At 46.2% G+C, this 11,792-nt stretch overlaps 1 protein-coding gene across 1 annotated transcript; it reads left to right on the forward strand.

The window, feature by feature from the left end:
* Positions 1 to 7,046: 7,046 nt before the first annotated feature.
* On the forward strand, positions 7,047 to 8,836 carry LOC125513182 (probable xyloglucan galactosyltransferase GT19). Its single transcript, XM_048678215.1, has one exon. The coding sequence runs from the start codon at positions 7,112 to 7,114 to the stop codon at positions 8,468 to 8,470; it is 1,359 nt and encodes a 452-aa protein (XP_048534172.1). The 5' UTR covers positions 7,047 to 7,111; the 3' UTR covers positions 8,471 to 8,836.
* The last annotated feature ends 2,956 nt before the right edge of the window (positions 8,837 to 11,792 follow it).

An 11,792-nucleotide genomic window follows, 5' to 3' on the forward strand; every position in this document is an offset into this window, starting at 1 on the left:
TCAACAGGCCCACCATGCTCGTGCTCTTCTTCAACGCCTCCATTGTTGATGTCCTCTCCAGGAACGGTAAACTCCAACAATTGACACATCATGGACTTATTCATCCTATGCTCCGGTGATGTTGTCTAAGGAGATGCAGTCGCCTCGTGGAAGTAACTAAAAAGGAAGTGTGATGGGGAGGAGAGGAAGAGATGGAGCGGACGCTAGAATCCTATAGAGAGGAACTGAGATACGAAGGAGAGCAAAAGAAGTATCTGACGATAGGGGAAGAAAAAACACAATTCAACACCTTTTATATCAGCGATAAAAGTCATCTAGTGATGTTGTCAGAGGAGTCCCTCGTCCATCCACGTATGAATAGCGGCATACCCAATTCTGTGCAGTGATGAGGGAGACAGCGCAATTAGCTTGTGTATTTGCGATCGGCTTTGCTACTTCCCTTTTTAGACTATAAAAATAAATTGGAATTGGTCATTCGTTTGCTTCTAGCAATGCCCCATGTTTTGTACAACCTCTTATTTTAGAAAAAATGGGATTTTGTTTTCAAATTGAACATTTTTGAAATCCAGGAATATTTTTCAAATTCATGAACAATATTTTTAACCCAAAACTTTTTTATTTTAAATTATTTTTTCAAACATGTGATCATATTTTGGAATTTTAATATTTTTTCAAATTCGCAATCTTTTAAATTCAGAATTAATTGTTGAAATCTGGGAAGATTTTCAAGTGTGTGAACATTTTTTGAAATTCGAATCATGTATCAAATTGTTTTTTAAGTCAAAGCATTGCTTAAATGTAGGGAGAGTTTGTGAAATTTTTAACTTTTTCCAACTTCACGAACAGTTTTTAATTCGGAGTGCTTTTGAAATTTGGAACATTTTCTGAAATCTAGGACCATTAATCTCGTAATTATTTTTTGAATTTCGAAACATTTTTAAATTCATGAATATTTTTTGGAGTGCCAACTATTTTTTCGAATTTATGAGACTTCAAAAAAATCCTGAACAGTTTTCGGAGTTAAGAAAGCAAATGCTAAGTCTCGCTTGTAACGAGACTAACGAAAAACCCTATTCGACGCATTTTGCATCAAACTGTTGTCGAATCGCACAAGCGAGCCGAAGTGGCGAGCAATTTGGGCTGGCTCATCACAGCCTTTTCAGGTTCCGTTCGGGAACCTTCTAGAGGGTTCCCTGTCGTTTTTTATTGGTTTTGGGACATTTTAGAAGCTTTCTGAACAGGTTTTTTATTTACCTTTTTCTTTTTCCTATTTTCCTTTTTTTCTTTCTTGTTTCTTTTTTATTTTTATTTTACTAGGACATATGCCCGTGCGTTGCAACTGGAGAGATTATTCACGTGTCCATGAAAATATGCACCAGCGGATGTTTTTTTTAACTCCTTTCATATTTGTATAATCCCCTTGCATTTTATGATCTCCTTCCTTATTTATGCATATAATCATGCCCACTAAATTTAATATTTAGTATAATTTCTTTGCGCTATTATTCTCCCATTTTTTCCTTTTCTTTGTGAAACGCTTCTTTCTAATTCATGAACAATATTTTTAAACCCAATTTTTTTATTTTAAATTATTTTTTCAAACATGTGATCATATTTTGGAATTTTAGTATTTTTTCAAATTCGCAATCTTTTAAATTCAGAATTAATTGTTGAAATCTGGGAAGATTTTCAAGTGTGTGAACATTCTTTGAAATTCGAATCATGTTTCAAATTGTTTTTTAAGTCAAAGCATTGCTTAAATGTAGGGAGAGTTTGTGAAATTTTTAACTTTTTCCAACTTCACGAACAGTTTTTAATTCGGAGTGCTATTGAAATTTGGAACATTTTCTGAAATCTAGGACCATTAATCTCGTAATTATTTTTTGAATTTCGAAACATTTTTAAAATTCATGAATATTTTTTGGACTGCCAACTATTTTTTCGAATTTATGAGACTTCAAAAAAATCCTGAACAGTTTTCGGAGTTACGAAAGCAAATGCTAAGTCTCGCTTGTAACGAGACTAACGAAAAACCCTATTCGACGCATTTTGCATCAAACTGTTGTCGAATCGCACAAGCGAGCCGACGTGGCGAGCAATTTGGGCTGGCTCATCACAGCTTTTTCAGGTTCCGTTCGGGAACCTTCTAGAGGGCTCCCTGTCGTTTTTTATTGGTTTTGGGACATTTTAGAAGCTTTCTGAACAGGTTTTTTATTTACCTTTTTCTTTTTTCTATTTCCCCTTTTTTTTCTTTCTTGTTTCTTTTTTATTTTTATTTTACTATATTATTTGCTATAACTCCTTTGTATTATTATTCTCTCCTTCCCTTTTTTTGTGAAACTCTCTTTCCTTATTTGTGCCCACTGATCACAACCTGGGTACAATCCCCTCCGTATTTGCGCAATTGATCACGCCCACTGGATCCGATCATCATAATTTAATTATCCCCAAACATCCCTTGAAATCGGAGCCACATATTAGTCCATCTTTGTTCCCTTATTAATTCTCGTGGCTGCTTATTAATTTTGAATTAGAGACGTATATAAATCGGTTAAACATAATGCAAGGAAGCGATGTGGTATTATTTATTAAGGGAACGAATCTTGTATTTTATACATTGATGCGGTAGCTTGGTTGGTCTCTGCTTTTGCGCTTTATAAATTGTAAAGAAGGGAGTTTAATCCCCCCGTGAAGACGTTTCCTCTTGCTTGGGCCAGATTCAATAATATTTTTCTGGCCTGGTTACGATGTTGTTGTCTGCTAGTAGAGCAGGCTCAACGTGGCCGAGTGGAGCAGGCAGGCGTGCTTGCCGCTTGGGACCTGGAACCAGGATACGTAGACGTTTAACCTCAGAATAGTACCACCTCGTGTATGTATCTTAAATATAAAATCATCTAAGCGGGACGAAACCAAAAATATCACCTTACTTTAATAGTAGGTATAGACTTTCGTTTTTCATTTATCCATTTCAAGTTTATTTCTTTTCTCAACAAATTTTCTGAAACTTAAATTTCTTTGCATGTTTATAAATTTATTTGTTTTTCTGGAATTTCAAATTCGAACTTCTTAAAAACTTTAGATTCCTGAAAATGTTCGCATTTTTATATTTTGCTCACAAGTTCCAAAAATGTTTGTCGATTTTGGAAGATGTTCCTATTTCCAAAATATATTTGTGACTACAAAATCTGTACGAAAACACAAGAAAGTTCGGGAATTTCGTAAAATGTCTATGTTTTGAAAAATTGTTCATCTCGTAGAAGTTCACATGTTTTCAAATTTTGTTCACGGAGTCAAGAAAAATCACATTTATGTAATTTGTTTGCAAATTGAAAAAATGTTCAGTTGGATTTCATAATTTTTTGTGTTTTAAAAAAATGTTCATATTTTCGGGCCTTTTTCAATTTTGTTCTTGTTTTTTTCAAAAAATGTTCGTGTTTGGAAAAATGTGTATGTTGTTAAATGTTCTCATTTCAAATATTGTTCCTTTTTTTTTACAAAAATTGTTTGAGATTCCCATAAAATGTTCGAGTTTGTAAAGGTTTGTTAGCAAATTTTGAAAATGTTTGTTTTCCTAAATACTCCCTCCATTCCAAAATATAGTGCGCCCGCGCTTCCCGTGGTCCAACTTTGACCATAAATTTAACCAACGAGACCAACTGCGGCGGGAGAAAAAATTATATAATTGAAACTTCTTTCAAATACGAATTCACTGATATAATTTTTGCTCCCGCCGCAATCGGTCTTGGTAGTTAAATTTATGGTCAAAGTTGAAGCACGGGAATAGAGGAAGCACTACATTGTGGAATGGAGGGAGTATATTGCCATTTGTGTAAAAGGAAACCACGTTCGAATTTTTAAAAAAAGTTTATTTTGGTTCGCCTCCTATAGTTCATATTAACTTTTTTTAGGTGAGTTTATATTAATTGAGGTACCATTTTAGACAAACAAGTCAGTGAACACATTCTCTAGCGATGTGGATTAGTTTCTGGAGGCCGTGTGTTCGATACCATTCACACACGTTTTGGGGAATTTTTTGCGAGTTGTTCTCTAAATTTTGCCGTTGTCATTCCCTTCTTTAGGTATCACGTTGCAAACCTTGCATTGGAGTGAGCCTGTCTTTGTTTCTTTGTCGGTTTTTATTGGTTTTCTTTGTTTGTTTTGGTTCTCATACTACACTTCTCCTATACGTCAAGAATATTTTTCTAATATACATTTAATATTTTAGTACATTTTCAATATTTTTTCTCTACATATTTTAAATATTTTTTATATACAATATTAAAAAAGTGAATACATGAGCAACTTGTTTTTAAACAGATTTGAACACTCTGAAATGCCTGATTAACAATTTTCAAATACAAGGTTAATACTTTTAATTCATGGTCAACATTCTTTATACAAATTTACCATTTTTTAAATGATTGATTAATATTTTCTGAATACATAGTCAAAAATCTATACACATTTAACCCAAATGCTAGAAAGTGCAGACGTGCTTTTCCATTGTTGCAAGCGCATGCTGTCTTAGTCTTCCGATCGAGGAGACTGAATTAAAACTAATCCAATTGTGCAACTCACATAGAGGAATTAACGTGCAGGAAAAGCACCTTGTCTTGCGCACGCCTCCACCCTGTGATTTCTCAGCAATATCCCACGTGCATGCATTTATTTGGGGCTTCAAAAAAATTTGAAAACCCGTAACTTCTAATTTGAGCATCGGAATTCAAATCCGCTTTCATGATTGTGTTTCTCGCGATCTTCAAGACTAGATCCCGTATGAGTATGTTTCGATGAATTTTTATTTAGAGCAACTTTGGGTGCTACGGAGACAATTTTAGTGCTATAGGAAAGCAATTTTTTATTAGTGTGCGTAATATGACTTCCTATCACCCCGAAAAAAAATTATGACTTCTTATCATCGAAAATCAGTTCGAAGCTGGCTACCATGACTACCAAGTTAACTAGTTTCACCTTTAAGTTCTTACCATGGCTAGCAAGTATTCTACGGTTACTAGTTTAGTCTCCAGGTTGATAGTATTGAGGTAACCTAGTTTCCGAGGTAGGTTAACATTATCCTAAGCTGTCTGCCATAGCTAGCAAGTAGCTTAACATCATTTTTAGTTGCATACAACACTTTTCAGTATGGTAAGCAACTTAGTTTCATAGATAGACAACTTAGTAACACTGATGGCAACTTTGAATGTATTGTAGGCAACTGAAATAGCAATGGCAGGCAACTAAGTATCATCGGTAGGCAACTTAGAGAAAGCAATGATAAGCAACTTCACAATATTGTAGGCAACTATTTTACAAAGTTAGGCAATTGAGCAGTAATGGTAGGCCACTAATTACCAATAGCAGGCAACTGAGCATCAATGGTAAGCAATTTCATCGTATTTATAGGCAACTAAGCATCAACTATAGGTAACTTACCATTAACAATAGGCAACTGAGCAGCAATGATAAGAAAGCTGTGAAAATTCACACGTACATATGGTGTAGTGAAGTTGCTTGTATGTGGCACTAAAAGTGCCTCATGTTTTGTGTGTGTTTCCTCATTTTTATACAAACCAACCTAATAGGGAGTTCTACTATGACAAAAAGAAGTTGCCTCCCTATAGCCCCAAAGTTGCCTCCATTGCACCTAAAGTTGCTCACAAAAAAGTTTGAAGAAACCTATCCATATGGGATCTAGTTTTGAAGAACTCGTCGTGACATACCCAACGGTGAAAATGGATCGGAATTTCGATCCTCGAAACAAAAGTTATGGCTTTTAAAAAAACTAAACCCCAAATAAATGCACGTCATAAAGATCTTGGTTGATTTCCTTTTTGGACCTTTGTTTCTTACAGAATCACACAGTTATGCGGCAGACTAGATGGTTTCCTTCCTAGAAGGGAAAGTGTGCCCGATCACACGAACGAGCATCTGGGCGCTCCCTAGCCACGTCCCACTTAGTAGTTTTCAAATGTTTTATTAGCATTTCTCAAATTCTTGATTAATTTTTTTTAAATACATTATCAAATTTTTCGTACACATTATACTTTTTTCTATACACGAGAAACATTTACTGTTTACACGTTTCACATTTTTGAAATGTTTGGTTAACATTAAGTTCAAATGCTTTTATGTAAAGTGTTTTTCTAATATATCTATTTGAAATTTTTGGCAATATAAACAAAAACAAAAAAAATAAAGAAGGAAAACAATATTGGGAATATTTGACAATATAAAAAATAGTAAAAAAGTAAAGCAAAAAAGTGAAAAAAAACATGAAAAAAACCCGAGGTTGTGGCCTCCTGCCTAGGTCGGCCCATCTCGCGCATCCTTCAAGCGGGGCTTCCCTTTGTCTCATGTGAAGCGAGTGATAGAGGCGCCCGGGAAATCACCTAGTAATGCCTTACCTGGCTTTGAAAGGATTCGGGCTCTAAGGAGCAATGCTGGATCAACAGACTGCTTACTAAGGCTTTACGGATCAATCCAACATGGTGCTATCTGATTGGACGTTGTTTGGGGTACTTGCCCCCCTCCTGAAATTTCAGGGGGGGGGGTAGTTTGCACTCGTATTAGCACCATAATGGTCCGTTGTTCTATTGTTTTTGGGCTTTGAGCTAGTTACGACCTTTCTACGTGTGTAATGGAACAACCTCCTGACAGTATAGTTGGCCGGGCCAATCACGCCGACCCACAAGCACGCCGGCACGGCCCGCCATGGGGCAGGCACGACACAGGCTAAACGGGTCGTGTCTGGGCCTCGAGGCTCGGCACGCGGGCCAGCACGGCACGTCCCATTTATTAATTTTTATTTTTTCTGATGTGTGTGTGTGTGACCTAAATTACAGCCCAATAGGCTGAAAAACATGCGGCCCGGCGTGCTAAACGTGCCACGGGCCGGCCTGTTTAATAACCAGGCTGTGCCTGGGCCGAGGAGCGACACACGTGGGCCGGCACGGCATGGCCCGTCTATTAAACGTGGCACGGCGGGCCGTGCCGTGCCAGGCACGATTGGCACGGGCCGGGCCCGTTTGGCCAGCTCTGCCTGACAGTTACACGAGAACCCCACTCTGTGTGTGTCTCTCTCACTGACTCGCCCTACTCCCCCAACCCCAAGATGCCCAATTCTCTCCTGCTTCTCCTCCTCGTCCTCCGCGCAGTCGCCGGAGACGCCGCCGCCGATTCGGCAGACCCCTGCGCGGGCCGTAGGATCCACATCCGGGACTTGCCCCCGAGCTTCAACACGCATCTCCTCCGCCACTGCGACGCCGCCTTCCCGCTCGCCGACCCGTCCTCGTCGGTCACCTCTGCGCCGACCTGCGAGTCGCTCGCCAACCACGGGCTCGGCCCGCGCACCCACGCCCGCAGCCGCTCCTGGTACCGCACCGACGCGCGCCTCCTGGAGCCCTTCTTCCACCGCCGACTCCTCGAGCGCCGCTGCCTCGTCGCCAACCCGAGCCTCGCCGACGCCGTCTTCCTCCCGTACTACGCGGCGCTCGACTCTATCCCCTACGTGCTTGACCCCTCGCTCCTCAACTCCTCCGCGCTTCACGGCGCGTCCCTTGCCCAGTTCCTGGCGCGCGACCGGCCTCAGATCCTGGCGCGTCGGCACGGGCACGACCATTTCATGGTCCTCGGCGGGTCCGCGTGGGACCACTCGCAGCCGCCGCGCGCGGAGCCCCGGCTGCTGGGCACCACGTCGCTGGTCAGGCTGCCGGAGTTCGAGAACTTCACGTTCCTGGCGCTGGAGTCGCGCTCGTGGCCGTGGCAGGAGCACGCGATCCCGCACCCGACGTCTTTCCACCCGGCCTCGCTCCCGCGGCTGGAGGCTTGGCTCGCGCGCGCGCGGCGCTCCCGCCGCACCACGCTGATGCTCTTCGCCGGCGGCGTCTCGCGCCCGTCCAGGCCCAACATCCGGGGCTCCATCCTCGCCGAGTGCGCGAACCGCACCGACGCGTGCGTCGTCGTGGACTGCTCGGCCGGCAAGTGCTCCCACGACCCCGTCCGGTACATGCGCCCGATGCTGGGTGCCAAGTTCTGCCTGGAGCCGCCGGGGGACACGCCGACGCGGCGGTCCACGTTCGACGCCATACTCGCCGGGTGCGTGCCGGTGTTCTTCGAGGACGCCGCGGCGAGGCGGCAGTACGGCTGGCACCTCCCCCCAGGGCGGTACGACGAGTTCTCCGTGTACATACAGAAGGAGACGGTGGTGCTCGGGGGCGTGAAGATCGCGGAGACGCTGGCGGCCGTGCCCGACGCGGAGGTGCGGAGGATGCGGGAGCGCGCGCTGGAGATGGCGCCCAGGGTGCTGTATCGGAGGCACGGGAGCACCGCGGAGCTGAGGGAGGCGGGCAATGACGCGGTCGACCTAGCCGTGGACGGCGCGCTCCGGAGGATACGCAGGCGGGCTCGCGCGCTGGAGGAAGGCCAGCCGGAGAGGATATACGCGCAGGAGGACGACAGTGTCGACGCGTAGGACTACCAAATGTCAAATGAAATGCTCTTGAAGACATTCTCTTGGTCCGGATTTGGGCATTTCTATATCGTGCACTCCGCAGTTTACCTGCATCTTTCGCTTTGAAGAGTGTACATTTGCTATGTCATCCACGACCACGAGATTAGTTCTTGTAAATGTGGGCAAGTCATTTGCATTTTCAAGTGTTGCTATAGAACTAGACTACTGAACGAAGTGGCTAGAAGGAGAATAGGATGGTTGAAGTCTGTATTTTCATGGTTTAATGCAAACTGGTCGTGATCACATAATAATTCTTTTTGTAGTAGGTATTTATTCCTCAAAAATAGTGTTACTGCTAATACAATCTCTTTGACGCTGTCTGGAACACGGTGCTACCTCTAGATCTCCCTGCTATTGGACCTTACGAGGTAGCAATTGACATAAGTATTCATATAAGCCTGGGATATATTTTATGTCTTTCTACGTGATTCACATAACAAGTCAAGCAACTGTGCATATTACTCTTTCTTAAATTCTGAGAAGTATTTTCCACTGAATAAGAACATGCCATTGGTTTTTCGGCTAGAGTTAGGGTAACTCCAACGCGCCGACGCAAACGGACGTGTATTTTGTCCGCTTTTCGTCTGTTTGAATCGGCTGAAGGTGTGATGTTCGACCGTGTCCGCTCAAATCTGCTCGATGCGCCCAACAGGCCGACACCTTTTCGTCCGCTCATCCGAAGCAAATTTAATCTAAAATGGGCTAGGTCGACCACTAGGATGTCTATTGGCCGCTTCCTTTGCGCCCCGGTGGATGACCCGCCGACCACAGGTATGGCGTTCAGGTCGATGGCCATGGCCGTGGGGGTGGTTGGCGCGATCACGCTCACTTCCGGCAAGCAGTCCCCGGGCGAGGTGGGGAAGCGGGACGTGGGCGGCTCGTGCGGCGGAGGAAAGACGTGTGTCTGCGGCATGGTAGATGAGCGCGGCGACTCCGACAGGGCGGACATGCAGCCGGTGAGCCTGTGCTCGCCGCGGCCATGGTGGGGCGACAAGAATGTCCGACTCCTTGCGAGGAACCCTAGCATGGCGAGTACCCGCTGCGTGGCCTTGATGAGGAGAACCTCATTCTCCTTAATGGCGGCCTCTTGTTGAGCGGCGGCGGCAAGGGCGCCCGCGACTTGCTTTTCTTTTTTCTCCGCCTGGACCCTCCTCCGGCCAGCCCTCTTCTCGGACTGGATGACCTTATGCGCCGGCATCAACTCCCTCCTGGGCACGGGGTGGTTGGCTTCGCCGTCGCCCATGGCGAAGGAGAGAGAGGTGACAGCGGCAGGGTTTGGCGCGTCGGCCATGGTGAGTGGGCGGGAGGTTTTGAGGAGAGAGAGGAGGAAGATGGGGTGGATGTGCCACCGACGGGTTGGCCATGGGGAGGATAAGGGCGGATGGCGCACGCGTCCGCGCCGACGTAAACTCGACCCAAATTTGGATTGAAAATGGGTTGCAGATGGACGAAAAACAGATGTGTGCCCGTTTACGTCGGCGTGTCTGGCCGTTGTTTGTCCGTTTCGACCCAAACGGAGCGGCACGGACAAAAGACGTGGGCGCATTGGAGTTGTCCATTCTCATCATGGGAAAGACCGTACCTGGTACTATATTTTAGCAGCAATGCCATAGTTATCTGTTGCTGATTCATCTTGCAGGAGAATAAGATGAAAGAAATCGCAGGTTAGTTGAGTTGGTATGGGGGATGGGGCGGATTCTTGGGCAGTTTGGTTGGAAATTAAGAACATCTAGCACAACCGCTATTTATAAATTTGGCCCTCAAATATCCGCAGACGCATCTGATCGGGGGGCTTTAATTTTTGTCATTTGCAACCATAAACCTTATTTTCAAAACACTTGATAAAATTGGTTCACCTTTTATGGGGTCGGGCTGCCAGTCTGACGTGACAAACGCATCCGGGCCTTCCTTATTCGCTTCATATTTAAGCTAGATACGAGGGGTATTGGTCAGTCCGGTCATTTGTGATCGGTTGGATTTTTTTGACCGATCAATGATCGGGTCTTCCGCTCATGCATATGAGGAGGAGGATTTGAGGCGTCCGGTTGTAGATCTCTAGCAGGAGAGATTAATACGTAGACGTGTCCATAGGTGAAACGTTTGTTGGTATAGGATTTTAGTTCACTCTGATTTGCCTTAGAGCAACTCCAAGGAGGCGACCCGAACGGACGCGCGCTTTGTCCGCTTTTTGTCCGTTTGGGTCGGCCAGGTGGACGCCGACGTCCGCATTTTAAAATGGGTCGGTTTGACCGTCCAACGGGGAGGCCGACCCAAATGTGACGGCGTGAAAAAAAAACAAGTTGCACGAAATAAACATAATTAAACATAAAAGTGGCCGGTCAAACGCCGGCCAAAGTCCACCTACATCTAATACACATTAAATAAAAATATTAAAAAAGTCTGTGCCCGCCTGCTGCCGCCCCGCACGCTGCCCTAGACGTCGTCGGCCTTGCCCTTGCCCTTGCCCTCGACGTCGCCGTCGTCGGTGAGGTCGATGAAGACCGGAGCAGGGCCAGCCCACCCGAACGCCGCCTGGTACGTTGCCAGGGCAGCCTCCTCCGGCGTCTACGGGGGCGGCGGCATTGCGGCAAGCCGTGCGCGCTCCTCCTCCTCCTCCTCGAGCCAGAGCGCCTCCGCGTCGCGTTGGAGCATGGCCTCGTAGCGTATATGCTCCTCCTCGTCGCCCTGCTCCTGGCGGAGTCAGTGCTCCTTCCATCGCTCGAGGTGGGCCGCCTCTTCCTCCGGCGTCGCGGCGAAGTAGACGGGAGGCGCGCTCACCCACTTGTGGTATTGGCCCGTCCACGAGTAGGCCTCCTCCGGCCAAGTGGGTAGGTGGGGAGCGCTTACGCGACGGCTCCGGCTCCGGCTTGGGCTGTACGGGCGGCGACGGCGGAGGCGGCGGCACGAAGAGCGGGGTGTGGACGGAGTCCCCCGCCGCTGACAGCGCAAGGGCTTGCTCCAGCCCATCCCAATGCGCATCCTCCTCGATGTGGCTAGCCTCCAACGCGTGCTGCAGGGCCTCCTCGAGGGCGGCTTGGTACTCCGCCTCCGCCTCCATGTCCTCCGGCTCTACCTGCGGGGGCGGCGGTGGGAACGGCGGCGGGATGGCGTCGACACCCGAGCGCCGTTGCTCCTCGTGTTCGAGGGCGAACCAAGCCTCCCAGTTAGAAGAGTCGGCGGCGTACTCGGGCAGCCGACGCTGCTCCGGTGTGAGCAGCGCGCGGCGCCGGCGCACCTCGTCGTCGTGCGCCCGCTGGGTCCGCGGAACCGCCGGCACCGGGAT

Source organism: Triticum urartu, chromosome 1 (genome assembly GCF_003073215.2).
Source record: "Triticum urartu cultivar G1812 chromosome 1, Tu2.1, whole genome shotgun sequence".
Classification (NCBI taxonomy): domain Eukaryota; kingdom Viridiplantae; phylum Streptophyta; class Magnoliopsida; order Poales; family Poaceae; genus Triticum; species Triticum urartu.